The 15,158-nt window shown below is 59.4% G+C and overlaps 1 protein-coding gene across 1 annotated transcript in view; it reads left to right on the plus strand.

Moving 5' to 3' along the window:
* KCTD5 (potassium channel tetramerization domain containing 5) overlaps positions 1 to 15,158 on the plus strand; it is a gene marked incomplete at its 5' end in the record, with an annotated part of 19,869 nt that overhangs the window by 344 nt on the left and 4,367 nt on the right. The window contains 4 exons of the mRNA XM_010840467.1: positions 8,932 to 9,040; positions 9,626 to 9,717; positions 11,294 to 11,389; positions 13,599 to 13,724. Coding sequence (XP_010838769.1) covers positions 8,932 to 9,040; positions 9,626 to 9,717; positions 11,294 to 11,389; positions 13,599 to 13,724 — 423 coding nt within the window. The remainder of the gene's footprint in view (positions 1 to 8,931; positions 9,041 to 9,625; positions 9,718 to 11,293; positions 11,390 to 13,598; positions 13,725 to 15,158) is intronic.

The following is a 15,158-nucleotide window of genomic DNA, read 5'->3' on the forward strand; positions in this document are numbered from 1 at the left end:
CCCGTCCGCCTCTGGGTGCCTCTCTGTCTCGCCCTCTCCGCTCTTCTGTGGAGGAGGTTTTCCAGACCCCAGACTACTGTGGATCTACTTTCTTTCGTCCCTAGATTCTTTGGCCCCTGGTGCGAACACCTTCTCTTCTCCGTCCCGTGTACTTACTGGCCCTGGAATCTGAGAGCCCCGGTGTTCTCGTCTTCTCACGTTCCAGACGCTTGACTTAACGTTGGTGTGGGGGTTTACGCGGGTGGCCTCTCTTTCCCAGTGACTTGCATTTAGAGAGTTGGTGCTCCATGGTTTTCAGCCGCAACACGCACCCACTCAGCACTCCGAGAAAGTGCCGTCCATAGAGTGCTTTTTCAAAAGGAGGGTTGCTCATATTAAGGGATGGCTTAGGAGTGTTAAGGAAGGGCTAGATAGGAAATTTTTTTCAGTCTTCTAAGTAACCTAGTTTTCTTAGTGCCCTCTCCGAAGGATAGGAATCTCTAGATTGGTTTGCCGATTGTCTTTCATCAGATTAAATGCTCCTATGGTTGTGCAGAAACTATTGTGATGACTACATTTACAAGATTTGTGTGCCTGAAGGAGACTATCTCGAGCTGAACAGCATTGACACTCAGAAAAGGCACTTGGAAGAACAGTTTTTACCTATATTTTTCCTAGTCCACAAGTCTTATTCTAACTTTCCTGTCTTTCACTTGAGCCTACATAATTGCACTTGGCTTGGAGCCTTGCCAGCCCAGCATTTGCCAGGCCTAGGCTTCTCAGAAAGATTCATATCGTCTTCAGGATGCAAAGCCTGACCGACACCATCCTCTGTGTGGCATGACCTTATGATCAGGAAAGGAGAGCTTGAGTTACCACAAAACCACCAGTCATGGGTAGAAATCAGAGTTTGGGCTGCCAGCTCTCCGGTTCCCACCGCCCCACACACACCCTCCCCCGCGGCTGCCCAGCTGTTTCCATTGCGCATTTGACCAACTCTCTGCTCTCAGAGAATTGACCTCCCAGAAAATGACAGTCATCTCCAGGATAGAAATAGGCTTTTGTTAGCTGTGATTTTCCTTTTATAGTGTGGGTGTATGTTTTACTGTTTAAGCAGTGAGCCTTAGTGGTCATTCACTTGCATTTCTACTTGAGCCTTTCTGTTTTGTATGCTGAGGCCCATTTTTACATTGCTCTTGTCCATTGGGTTGTTTTGAGGCAGTGCTGTCTATTCAGCGCTGAGACAGTTGATTCAGGGCTGATTAACTATAGTTTGCCTGTTAAGTCAGTTTATCCCTTCATTTTAATATCTCAAGACTACTTAAAAAATTATACTTTATAGTAGTTTTTTGCAGGGGGTAATTTATCAGAGTATAAATTATATCTGTGTTACAGCTGCTCTTTTTCATCTATTTGTAAAGTTGGAATTCAGAACATGAAGGTAATGCAGCAGATACGGTTTCTGTCTCATGAAAGAGTTGATAGTAACTATGAGTTAGCTTTAGCCACAGATGTGAACTTGCCAGAAAGAGTAATGCTAATTCCCTTTAGTCATAGTAGTAGAGTGTTCTGCTTCAAATGACAAAATATATAAGGTACCCATTCTCCTCAGTTTTCCCCGCTTTGGTTCTGATGAAAGAATGTCCCAGAGATTCACTCCTGGATAACGAAATCCTGAGTAAGGAGTCTGAGGTTGAGGGTGGAGGGAAAGGGGCTCATTTGGAAGAGTGGGATGCTAGCAGTTATCTGCTGGAAGAGAAAACAGGATGTGGATGCACGTGTAAAAATCTGCAAGCCCTGACCTCATAGTTAAGACTGATGGACGCACACCTCAAGGATATTCACAGGGCTGGACGCACCGACTGGAAGATTTCCTGCTGGGCACATTTCTCGTGTTTATTGAGCACTTGGGCTTGCAGAGTAGTGCTTGGGTCGTGTTTGGGTGGGGAGACTTAATGGGGAGGAGTTCCCAGACAAAGGCTGGAATCTTTCAGGAGCCTGATGGGTTCGGAGTTTGCTGGGAGAGTGCCTAGAGCTTGCTATTAAACACAGAATGTCTGGCAAGGACCTCTGTCGGGAAGCCTGGGGGGAAAGGTGGTGTCAGGATATTTCTGTGGAGGAGTGCTTCGTTCAACAGCGGACAGCCAGGTTGTTAGGGGTGCGGGGAGCCAGGCTGTCTCTGGGCCCCGCTGCTCACTGCTCTCTCGCCTGCTGTTCTGACCTGGGCCCCCGGCGGCCGTGACGTTCTCTCTGCAGTTAGCCCCAGTGCGAGTTCTCACTTCCTCCTGGTGCTTCCCCAGCAGGGCCGGGGCTGCGCCCTTCATTTTGGCCTCTGTTCATCTGCTGTCCTGGGCCATTTTTCTCTGCCCTCTTCCATCAGGAACGGGCCAGGTGTAGCACCTCTTCCCGGAAGTGCTGTGCAAATACCCGGCATGTGATTCACTTGGGCTGTCTCTCTATTCCACGGTTCCTGGCCCAGTGGCATTGTTGAAAACAGGTTTGAGTTTGTTCAGAGTTAAGTCCGTCCCTGCTTCGGTGGGGAGATGCTTTAGGAATTAAAGGGAAACAGGAAATACTACTTGGTGGTTGGAAGCCACTCAGATTAAATAGGATTTGCAGGGGAGGGGCTTCATTCTCTGCCACTGAGCCAGGTCTGGAGAAAACTGCGTTTCTCATCAGCCTTTGCCCTTCAGCAGGGCCCTTGTCCTAGTTTTGGGGCTGCAGGTGTGGGGGCAGCAGGTGGGTCTCTGAGAGGTGGGCCGTCAAGGTGTTCTGATGACATGCTGTATCCTACACAGGTCTTGGCCTGTGCTGACCCCCCAGGTGTTGGCTAGAGTTTCAGGATTAGAACGATAGTGAAAGGAGTTTCACAGACAGGGCTAAGTGATGGGGGTGTGGGTGGAAGGACTATCTTTTAAGCCGCTTGGCAGGAGAAGTGGGGATTACTTAGAGTGAAACGGCAGATTATGTTCTGTGTGACTAAGTCAGAGGCGAAAGGCTGTGAGCGTCGTAGCTCCACCGAGAGGGCTGGGGTGCTGGTGTGAGGCAGGAGCGGCGGTCCCCAGGGGCTGTGCATTTCATCTCACACTTTGCTTGAGTTCCGAGCGCGTCCTCAGCCCTAGCCCCGGGCCTGGCTCAGGCCCCTGGCGGGGGATGCCCCAGTGCAGGGGGTGGCTCACTCGCTGAGGATGCCGCGGTCATCTCTTCACAAGGCCCCTTGGCCCTGACCAGCCCACGCGTCAGAGCAGGGACATCCTGAGAAAGGGCTTGCTTCTAGGGGAGAGCTGCTTCAGGCCAGCGGACTCGGCTGCCAGCCGTCCGAGGGTGGCCAGGAGGAAGTGGTCGTCTGCTGCAGAGCAGTTCCTCTTTCTGCCGACGGCTCTGGCGGCCTTCACTCACTCTTGGCCAGCGGGACAGTGCCTGGCCTCGGTTTCTAGCAGCGGTCAGAAAGCTGTGGTCCACCTGCCTGTTTTGCAAACAGAGTTGTATGAGAACATAGAGATGCCGGCTCGGGGCTTGGCCATGGCCGCATACCCCTGGGGTGGCCGCGCTCGACTGCTTTCCGGAGGTGCCCAAGGACCGCAGTCACTGGGCCAACCATCTTTAAACGCGCTGACTCTGCCTGGTACCCAGGGCACAGTCTACGCGGCCAGGACACCCGCAAGCCGCCTCGAGCACAGGACGCTTCCCAGGCCTCCGCTGGGCAGCTCTCCTCAGCCTGCAGAGCGCCCAGCACATTGTGGTCTAGAGTTGGTGGGCTGCGGGGCGTTTTTCACGGTGGCCCACTTAGACTCAGGCCTGACTTTGACTCCACCCACAACCCAACCTGCCCTGATGTGGGTTGGGTTCCTGGACCTCTCTGAGCCAGAGTCCCAGGGGAGTTTGAGGACCAGGGATGCGGGCGTCAGCTCCCCCGCCGGGTGCCCCACACTGCGTCAGCGTCAGCGCAGGAAATAGAGATGGCACTCCCTGGGCTTTATTTACCTCCGCACTTTGTTTTTAGAAAGAATGTCCCAAGAATTTCTCACCTTTCGAACTTGTTTTTTGTTTCCATTTGTCACTTAGACACACTAACTCAACGCGTGCAAACTTCATGCCGCTGGCAGAGAGCCCCAGCTGCTGGGCCAGCCCCTTGGTGGGGGGTGGGCACTGGGCCCTACAGACCCCCCTGCAGGCCTCCCAAGCTGCCAGTTCTCAGGACAGGCCCTGGGGGTCCGTTCCCAGCACTGGGCATTGGGGCTGTACCATGGGGGAGGGACACGGGTTCCCTGCTTACAGGAAACGTGATGCCCTTCAGCTTGCAGGGCGCAGCTCCTCTGGGCCGTGTGCCTCTGGGACAGGCTTCTGGCCTCAGGGAGGCTGTGTACCCTGCGTCTCTTATCAGGGTCCATTCTGGGGGGCTCTGGTGTCCTCGGGCTGGGCGTCCAGGTTCCTGGCCAACTTTGCAAGTCAGGCTTGGCTAGGGCTGGCTCTGCTGCTGAATAGACCAAGGTGGGCTTCTCAAAGCAGTAAGGGAGAGGCAGGCAGGCCTCGGTGAGGACGGGGAGTTGGGCGAGGGTGCAGAGGAGCTGTGTGCCTGCCCTTCGGCCCGGCAAGAAGGGAGAGTGAACTCTGTACCGGCTCCGCCAGCAGGACCGGGCTCAGAGGAGAACAGAGGCTGCCAGGAGCCAGCAAGGCGGTGCCGTGGGGGCCTCAGGAGCAGCGGGTGCGGCATGAGCCTGTGGTGGACATCCTGGCTGCAGTGTCCTGCCTGCCTGCTGTGACTGGCATCCAGGGGACTGGAAACTCCAGGCCTGAGGGAGGCTGGCAGAGGCGCTGGGGAGCTTTGTGCCAGGGACCCTGGGCCCTGTCTGCGGGTGCTTCTCTCCCGTGGTTCCTGCCTGTTTCCATCTCAGGTTGACCTCCTGGTTGCTCACGCTCTCTCTCCCCTCTCCCTCTCCCTCCCCTCTCTCTCCTCTCACTTTCTCTCTCTCTCTCTCCCCTCTCCTCTCTCTCTCTCTCCCCACCAAGATAAGCAGCGTGGCATCTGTAGGGGAATTCTGTGCAGGTGCTCTGTAACTGGACTGTCTGTAGGCAGGGAAGTACCTGAGCGGTCTGGACAGGTGGCTGCCCCCTTGCCTTTGACAGAAGTGTTCACGGCTGGTGGGTCTCCCCACGGTGTCCTGCTCACGACTGCCCCACACCTGGGTGCCTGGCCCCTGTCTCTGCACACAGTTGATACAGTGTCCGCTCCAAGCGGGCCCGGGTCCTGTGAGCCGTCTCTGCTTGTTCAGGGAGCTTGGTGTGATTCCCCACACCCCCACTCCCGGTGGATTGGTTCTAAGAGAAGAACCAGGAGCCTCCTGTGGGGGTCCTATCACGCACCTGTGGTTTGCTTCTGAGTCAGCGTCACTGGAGTCGTGGGTGTGAGCCTAGATTCTGTTCCTAAGCCACATGGTAGGACTGCGAGGCACCTGGGGTTGGGGGCCCAGGGCCCTGCTTCCCCTCCGTTCCCTGCGTGTGCCACGGGGGTGCCCCTCCACGGTGTGCAGGGCGGCTTGCGGTCAGGGCTGCCGGCTCTCCCACGCTCGTGAGTGCAGCCGCTGCCCCTGCGGGCCTCTGCTCTCTGGCCTCCGTTTCCTCATTTGGAACTGGTAACGCCTCAGGCCTCTTCTAGGTCAGGGACTTGCCATACTGTAGAAAACTTAAGAGAAAAGCAGGCAGAGGTGAAGGTTTTAAGTGACACAGAATCCCTTAAGTGGGTAATTTCAGAGAGAAATGTCTTTCTAATTTTGTTGCTTGCACATGTTTGTGCACAGATAACTCCACGCTTTTGCGTTTAGCTCTCAGATGGGGAATTTTGACAGCACACCTTGCGTTTAGCTGGGGACACTCAGCCCCCTTAACTTATAGCCTCCGGTGGCCGACAGCCACGATCACACTGTGTTTCCTGGTGTGTCTGCTGCAGTTGTGAAGGTGGCTGAGAGGAGCCGGGTACAGTGAGACGGAAACGGCCCTTTTCCTTTTTATGGCCCTGTGCATGGGCGGCTGCCTGCTCTGACCCACAGTGCTTGCTGGCAGGGCGTTCAAACCTGCCTGGACCATGCGGACCGGGCATGGGCGGGCAGGTGCGCTGCCCCCTAACCAGCACCAGGGGCTGGGGTGGGGGTGCATGGGGTGTCCCAACGGGATTCCCCTCCCTGCCTCCCTCCTCTGACTGCAGGTCAGGGGTCCCGTGGGTGCCTGTGGCATGGGCTTCTCCAGAGGAGGGACGCGGGCAGGGCACTCCTGGCTGTGGCCAGGGTGTTGCCTCTGTGGCCCAAGGCCCAGGTTCACTGTTCACTGGAGCCCTCGGCTCAGCCCCGGGCAGGGCGGGAGAGAGAGCAGACAGTGAGAGACGCCTGGTGGGCGCGGCCTCTGTTAAATATTCATGAGCAAGCTCAGCCGTTCTCTCTGTGCCTTTGGGTGGATGTATATTTCAAAATCAGCACTGCGGAAGCAGGTCACACGCTAACTTGGCAAGAAGAGGGGATAGTCAATTTTTAAAAAGGTTTGTTGAGCAAGCAATCTTAATTCTGGCTCTTTTACAAAAAAATAAAACCGTCAAGCCTCACCACTATAAGAATGTGACACAGGCTTGTTATATAAACTGAGGGCAGGAGAGAGATCCTCGAGTCTTCCTGCCTGTTGTCCGCCTGGCCAGGCCAGGCACACGTCACAAGCTCATCCTCCCGTGAGTTGGTGCCCGGCGGCATTCACCTGCTGCCGACTAGACAGCACGGAGACCGCCCTCCCTGTCCTGTGGCTCAGGTGAGCCCGAGGCTGCTGAATCTGGGACAAGGGGTCTTCTCTCTTTCTGTGCTCTGTTTTTATTTCTGCCTTAGGCTGGATGCCCCGGGGCCGCTTACACACAAACAGCGTGAGGGCCCAGGGCCCTGGTGACCCCGGGTGCAACCTAGTCACAGCCCAGGGCACGGCTGCCCTCGCCAGCACAGATGCGCTCCAGCAGCGTGGGCTCCAGCATGGGCTCAGTGCTGGGGGTGCGGCTTCTGCAGAGCTCCTGCCTGTGCGCCTCAAGTGAGCGTGTGTGCTCTTCTGGGCAGGGGCCCGTGCGCCTTGGTAGAATGAGCACTTCCCCCACACTGCTGCTCAGCCTGTCCTGACTCTGGAGTCTCTGGAGTCTCGACCTTGTTTCTTAAGGAAGCCCTTCCGATCAGAACAGGTGCTCGCAGAGAGACTGGGCCCAAGAGCTGTGTGGGGCCCACGAGGAGGCCGCCGAGAAGACTCCTCAGGTCCGTCCTGGAGAGGCGGGCTTGTCGCTGCCAGGAGCTGGCCACTTCCCTGCAGCATCTCAGGGTGCCTGGGGCCTGCACTTCCAGGGCCAGGTTGGGGGATTTCCCTCCCCGGAGTGGGTGCAGGGCCGGCGTGGCAGCCGCTGGACTGAGTGTCCCGCCCTCAGCTGGTGACGCTGCAGGGGAGACACACGGAGTGTCAGGGGCCCCTCTGAAGCCCACTCCGGCTAGCCCCAGCCCCTGGAGGCCAGCTCAGGCAGTGGGTCCTGGGACCCTGGGGAGCTGGCACATGTGCCCTGAGGGTGGGTAGGTGCCCAGCTCCAGGCAGCCGTGCTCTGGCATGGAGGCAGTCGAGATAGAAAACGGTAGAAGTACACGGAAGGCATGCGTCCTCACATCCCCTGGTCCATCCCGGAGGCCGCCTTTGCTCCTCATGGACTCGACGGAAAACCCTTGAGGCCTCCAGATTTACTGCACGAAATTCCGGGCTCTATGCGCACGAGGGAGAAGGGGGCCCTCGCACAGCACGTTGCCTCACAGTTGAGAGTGGCTCTGGCACCCTTGGGCTCACCATGTCCAGGAGGCTCAGGGGCTTCTACTGCACCCCCTCCTACCGTGAGCACCCTGACGCTGCGCTGGAGACTCGGCCCGTCAGCCGCCCCTGCGTCCTCCATGGCCCTTGCCTCCAGGACCTCAGCCTCATCCCGGCAGGCACCTGCTGGACAGGGAGGCCAGCCCCACGCTTCCTAACTTAAGAGTCACCTGCTTGTCTCAGCAGAGTCCTGGGGCCCTTGGCCCAGGTGCAGAGGGAAGGGGGCTCCTGTGAGGGGAGGAGCCGGCAGCCCTGCTGGATGGCAGCCTGGGCCAGGTCGCACTCAGCAGACCAGAGAGCAGTGGACACGGTGTCCTGGAAGAGGCGGGGCCGTGGCCTTCTGTGGACCCCAGACTCTTGTCCTTGGCACAGACCCTGCCCCGCCTCTGCACCGAGGGCTGCCACAGGCCTCCACTGGTGCGCCCACGAATGGGCACCACAGCCTCCCCTGTGCCAGGGCATGTGTGTCCACCTCCGTCAGCCACACCTGGATGGCGCTGAGCTGACGCCAAAGGCCTGCCTCGGGCAGCGAGGCATCAGAAAGATACTGGCCCTGCGGGGGGGCAGGGCCCACCAGGTCCGGAGGGGCGCCTTCTGAAGACAGGCCCTGGAGACGCCGCCTATCGGGGAGGGGTCCTCGGTGGTCAGTCACGGGGAAGCTCTGTTCCCTGAGCCTGGGACCCCACCCCAGTCCTGCCCAGGGAGGAGCCCCGAAATGAACAGGGCGGCCATCAGCCTCTGTGCCGGGGAGAGAGTGGGGTCACTAGAGGGCAGGCCTGACTGAGGGATAGGTGATCCCGCCTCAGGAGTCCTGGGAGCTGAGCAGAGAGGTCTTGTGCATGGCACCCCTGCCTCTGAGTGGCGGTCACCTTGCTGCCACAGAGCTGAGACTCGGTTTCACCTGCAGTGGTGACGGGTCAGGGCCAGAAGCCGCGGGTGGCTGAGGCAGGCGAAGCTGCTTGGGGTCCCCTGAAGTGCCACAAGCGCTGACGCGCCAGTTGTGGGTGAGACCCCTCTAGCCGTGGCCTGGTGGCCAGCTGCAGAAACCACTCTGTTGTCTGGGCTCAGCTTGTCTCTTGCTCTCTGCAGGATGAAACAGGTGCCTACTTAATCGACAGAGACCCCACCTACTTTGGGCCCGTGCTGAACTACCTGAGGCATGGGAAGCTGGTCATTAACAAAGACCTGGCAGAGGAAGGTGAGTCGGAGGGGGAGGGGCAGGCGGTGGGGGCCCTCCAACCCTGGGAGCGGAGCCCCACTCCTTCCCCAGCTCCCTCCCGAGCAGATGCTCGTCTCACGCCCAGCCTGCCCGCTGGGGGCTGCGGCTCTCTCACTCCCTGTCCTTCGGGGAGGGCGGCTCTGGCTCAGGGCCCGCTGCTCTCTGGGGATCCTGGCTGACACTGCCTGGGGGCCACGCCCCTCCTGGGGTCCCCGGGATCGCCCACCCTGGGTCTGCTCCCCTCCGGGGCAGCCCGGCCGCTGGCTCTGTGTTCTGCCCGTGTCTGCAGACACCGGCCATGCTCCGGCTCCTGGCATGGAGCCAGGTGTCCTGAGAGCCCAGGGCTCGGCCCCGTTTTGCTTGTTAAGCTGTGCCCACTCCCTCCTTCGTTCTGGCCCATCTTGCTCCTGCGACCACCTGTCTGCATCTTTTTCTGCAGCATCTATTTAGTGTATACATGTGTGTTTTTGTCTGTTTTATGTGTGCATGGGCCTTGGGTTCACTGCGGGGCAGAGACAGCATTTATTTGATCTGGTGGAAATTAGTTATTTTTCTTTATCCTAGGGGTATTGGAGGAAGCGGAATTTTACAATATCACCTCACTAATAAAACTCGTCAAGGACAAAATTAGAGAGCGAGACAGCAAAACATCACAGGTGAGATGGGTGACTGGCACCAGAACCCTTCCGAGACCTGCTTGGTGACGTGGCTCACTCCCTTCTCCCGGCTGACCAGTTCCTCTGGAGCTGTCCTTGTGCCCTGCCTTGCCCTCCAGGCGCCTCTCGCAGTGCCTGCCAGCTGGCGCCCTGGCCAGTGAGGAGAGGCAGAGGACAAGCAAGAGGCCTCCATGGGCCTCTGTGTGTGTAGCCGTCTCGGGGCGGGTGTTGCAGGCAGAGCTCCGCAAGTGCAAAGGTCCTGTGGTGGCCAACTCCTTGGCCCACTTGGAAGGCTTGCGGGGAGCCTGGGGGAGCCGGCAGTGGGCTGGTGCTGACGGGGACAGGGGTGGGGGTGTAGGCAGAGCAGGCTTGGCTCTGATCGGGAAGGAAGGGCTCAGTGGACAGCTCTTGATGCTGGCCCTGTCCCAAGGGCATGGAGTCCACATGGGACCTGTTTGCACTTGGCCACGGTCAGCCGTGCTGGAGCTGGCACGGGCACTCCACTGCCTGTTGGGCCAGTGCGTTTTGAGGCAGCTGTCTGACACCTTCCCTGAGGCAGGCTCCTGAGGGTCTCGGCAGTGGTCCTGTCGTGGTGCCAGGCTCTGCGGTGGCTGCAGAGTGCAGCCCCTGCCTGGACCCCCACCCGGGGCTGCTGTGCACGCTTTCCCTGAGAGCCGGAGTTCCTAAGAGTCTCCACCCTCTCACCGCCCTGCCACTGCCTCCCAAGCTGGGCTTCCCCCCGGGGCCCTGCAGCCCCAGGGCTGGCACTCTCGGCCTCTCTGAAGAGCTTGCTGAGATCGGCCGTTCCAGGTGGCTGGTCAGGGACTGGGGGAGGGCAGGTGATGCGGCCACAGGCCCCACAGTCATCTCTGGCCGGTGTGCGGCCTGGCTCCCTGCTGCCAGCCCCCTCAAAGACAAAGCCCGTGACTGGGCCGGCCCGGCCCTCTGTGCCTGTGCCGTCGCACCCCCCACCCCGTGGGGACGTGGGCGAGGCCCGCACGGGCGGGGCAGCGCTCAGCGCCCTCCATGTGTCCCCAGTGAAGGCTCTTGGGCCGTGTGGGGACCAGAGCACTGGGGCTGCGACCCCGTCCCTGGGGTGGCGTCAGGGCAGAGCTCTGGCAGTTCGGCCCGGGCTGGGAGTGGAGCTGGGTGGAGTTTGGGGTGGGGGTGCGCAGACAGGAAGGCCCACGGGCTCCTGTCCGAGCCACGTGCTCAGCTGAGCACTGTCTTCCGAGGGCGGGGCCCAGGCCAGTCCTGCTGCTGGGGTCAGACGCTTGGTAAGGCTCCTCAGGGCGCAGGCAGGGCTGCCTTCATGTGTTTGCATCCAGCCACAGGTGTTCTCGGGTTTCAGGAACATGACTCATTTTATTTTGGAATTTAGAAATAGAAATATTTTTGGAGGCGGATGGGGAAGCAGAAGACAGTAGCTGTTCCAGCATGTTTGTTTTCTTTGGTGTTCCTGTGGGCGTCACAACCTGGGCTGAGAGGTGGGCGGGACCGTGGGCCTCCCCGGGGCCCGGGGCTGTCCCCGGCTTGGCCCCCGCGTGGGAACACTCCCCCGTGTCTGCTCTTGCAGGTGCCGCTGAAGCACGTGTACCGTGTCCTGCAGTGTCAAGAGGAGGAGCTCACGCAGATGGTCTCCACCATGTCCGATGGCTGGAAGTTCGAGCAGGTAAAGGCCTCTGAGCCTGCAGGGCAGTGAAGCTGCTGATTACCAAGGCTCTGCCCAGTGCTCAGGGCAGCCGGCCCCAGGGACCAGTAATGAGGCGTCAGGCGGCCTGCAGTTCCTGGAAGCTCGGTCCCCAGAGTGTCCCCCGCGCCTCTCACCAGCAGCAACCTGTGCCAGCCCAGGCTGGATCATCGTGGGCGCGGGGCTGGTGGCGGCAGGAGTCGGTCTTAGGGTCCCACTGTCCAGTCTTCACTCCACAGTTATCTTTTCCTCGTCCACTCGCTTCTTTGTGGTACGACTGTTCCCTGGGCTTCTCTGTGGCATCTCTACACGTGTGCGTAGAGATGTGCTTGTGTGTGTATACGTGTGTCCTTGAGTATATACATGTGTGTGCTTCTGTGTGTACGTGTGTACCCGTGTGTGTACATGTGTGCACGTGTACACCTGTGTCCTTGTGTATATACACGTGTGTGCATGTGTTTTTGTGTGCCTGTGTGTATATACGTGTGTGTGCTTATGTGTGTGCATGATTGTGTGTGCCCATGTGTATCTATGTGCATGTGTGTACTTACGTGTGTATCTCTGTGCGTGTGTGTATCTGTGTGTGTGCATGTGTGTACCTATGTGTGTTTCTGTGTGTGTGTACGTATGTGTGTATGTCTCTCTGTATGTGTGTATCTGTGTGTATGTGTCCGTTCTTATGTATATAGGTGTGTGTGTATATGTGCATATCTGTGTGTGTATGTTTGTGTGTGTGTGTGTCCGTCCTTGTGTGTATAGGTGCGTGTGTGTATCTCTCTGTGTGTGTGCATGTGTGTGTGTCCATCTGTGTGTGTATCTGTATCTGTGTGTATGTGTGTATATCTGTATGTGTGTGTGTGTGTCCGTCCTTGTGTGTATAGGTGTATGTGTGTGTTCATCCGTGTGTGTGTGTGTGTATATCTGTGTGTGTATGTGTGTATATCTGTGTGTATGTGTGTTTGTCCTTGTGTGTATAGGTGTCTGTGTGTGTATCTGTGTGTGTCCATCCTTGTGTATATAGGGGGGGGGTGTGTGTGTATCTGTGTGTGTGTCCTCCACTCCTCACCCCCTGGCCTGTGTCCACCTTGGCCCCCCAGGCCGTTGGTGCTGCTGTAGGCACCAGGGCCCTTCCTGGGGGGCTGCCCGGCGGGCTCCTGCCCTGTCCTGCCTGTGACTGAGCAGCGCTGCTGACTCTGGCCGACCCAGCTGCTCGCTTCATCAGCAGCGCCCTGGCCAGGACCACAGGGAGAAAGGACGAGAGCTGAGTCACTTCCTCCCACCCACCTGCTGCCCCGTCCAGAGCACTCTGACGGTCCTGCGGGCACATTGCCCCTCGTGCCAGGGGCCTGCAGTTCGTTACCTGGGGGCCTCTGCCCACGGCCAGGGTGTCCTGTGAGTAGCCGGCGCCCCCACAAGCTCAGTGTCCCTGTGCCTGTGTCTCAGGCTGAGACTCTGAGGTTTGACCTCACAACCCCATGACCCCGCTGGCCCCTCTGGCTCCTCAGAGTGTCCCCTGGAGTAGACTACCCAAGGGAGAAATTAAAGGGCTCCCGGCATCTCTCCTGGTTAAGGTGACCCCTTTCGGGGGTATTTTGAAATAATCACACTGTTCTTGGTGCCCCTGTGAATCGTCATGAAAGGTGCCGGCTCAGCCCTCCTCAACCGCTCCTCGGTCAGCAGCCCCAGCGTGAGGAAGCCCCAGTCCTGGCTTCCCCGAGGGGCTCGCCCTCGAGTGTGCTCACGCACGTGTGCTCTGGCCCATGCTCACGGACAGGGCAGAGCACTGTAGCCCCCTCCTGGGCCCGGCTCCGAGGGGCCCCCAGCGCCCTGCCTGCTCGCTGCCAGCTCCAGCGCCACACTCCCCTCCCTGGTCACTGCTTGTCCCCTGTGGGCCCAGCCAGGACCCCCCAGAGGAGCTGGATGCGCAGCACAGGAGGCCCGTCCCGCAAGGCTGTGTGTGTGTGTGTGTGTGTGTGTGTGTGTGTGTGTATATGCGCGTGCGCGCGCATGCATCTGAGCCTGAGCCTAGACGTTTGGAGACGGGGTTTTCAGTAAGTTCATAAAAGTCTCTCGACTGAACCCTGTCCCTAGCTTCTTCGGCTGGGTGTCTCCGAAGACTTCCCTCCCGGTGGGCTGGTCCTGAGCTGGGGGCAGCTCTCAACCCATGTCCCACTGGCCCTCTCTCCCCCAGCTGGTCAGCATCGGCTCCTCCTACAACTATGGCAGCGAGGACCAGGCTGAGTTCCTGTGTGTGGTCTCCAAGGAGCTGCACAACTCGCCACACGGCCCCGCCAGCGAGCCCAGCGAGAAGGCCAAGGTGGGTGCACCGTGCCCGCCGCCCGCCGGGCTGGCTCCCTCCTTCCCGCGTCGCCGCTCACCGTCGTCCCTGTGCTGCAGCCTCGTGGGCTTCGCGGCCGCCCGCTCACCCTGTGCATCTGCTCTGTTGTCCCTTATTTTCCCTAAGCATGTCGGAAGCGAAACTCGGGAACAGAGGGCGCAGACGTCCCTGGGCCGTGGGCCGTGGGGTTGCTGGACACCCAGGCCCCCGCCCTCACTGCCCCTGCCCACGGCCTGCTCCTGAAAGTGCCCTCCTTGGTGGGGGCTGCACTTCTCCTTGATGTTTTCCTGGGGACGGGACGTTGAGGCTGGAGGACAGGGCCTCTGTCCCTGGTGTGGGGGTAGACGGGGCAGATCTGGTAGGTGTGTGATTCTTCAACTCCACGGAGTACGCTCTTGGCGCGGCACCAGCCCCTCCCTGTGGGCCATCGGGCACTTCTCCCCAGAGCAGCTCAAGTGCGGCCACGGTGAAAACGGACGGGGTGGTTGCCACCCTTGCCTGGAGGTGACGGGTTCTAACGGCATGTCTTCTGGGCTCGTCCCGGGTCAGGACTCCAGATGTGTCTGTCCGTGCAGAGTCCAGCATCAGTATGGGCAGGACTTCCGAGCCTGTGGGCCAAGCGGTGCCTGGACGACCCTGCAGCCAGCTCGGGGGGCCCAGGGCTCCGTGGCGGCCAGCCCGTGAGGCCAGGCCCACAGACGGCCCTGGGGGAGGCTCAGGTGCCCGTCAGAGGTGCTCTGAGGGGGTATGGGAAAGGCCTGAGTCGGAAGGGCTCTACCTGATGATGTAAAACTGGGGCTCCCCAGCCTTCCCCACACGCTTGCCCAGGGGCACCCTGTCTGCTCTGGGCCTAGAACTGTTGCTGTGAGCCTTTCAGGGTCTTCCTTGGAGGTGTAGGCTCGGGACGGACCACAGGGTCAGCACGCCCGCAGTCCGTGGTGACCGTGCCCCTCCTCCTCCAGGGCTGCAGGCGCCTCCTCGCCGGGGCTCTACCAGGCTCCAGAGGTGAGGAGTGCTGATGCCCCGCCTGGGGTGGGGCTTCGGGCTCAGAGTCGGCCCCCCTCCCCAGAGCCCCAGCCTCTAGAGGAGCCTCGTCTCCCTGAGTGTTTGCAGGGCTCTTTGTAAGTTGTCTATTTTTAGCAGCTTTTATTTCTGAACTTGAAAAATTCGCGTAGCCGAGCTCCCCAGGCAACCATCAGGCTCATCTTCCTCAGGTGCTTTTCAGCTGCGGGAGGACGCGTCTGTGCCGCCGGAGCTCCGGGCGTGACCCCAGATCCCTTTGCCAGTGGAAGCGCGGCCTTGTTTCTCTCTCCAGAGATACCTGGTCCTGGAGTGTGGTCACCACAGTAGCTTCTAAATGGGGGCGGTAGCAGAGGGGGCCTCAGAGCTATGGGAAGCCGTGGGCGCCAGGTG

This window comes from Bison bison, unplaced genomic scaffold (assembly GCF_000754665.1).
Source record: "Bison bison bison isolate TAMUID 2011002044 unplaced genomic scaffold, Bison_UMD1.0 scf7180017864144, whole genome shotgun sequence".
NCBI lineage: Eukaryota > Metazoa > Chordata > Mammalia > Artiodactyla > Bovidae > Bison > Bison bison.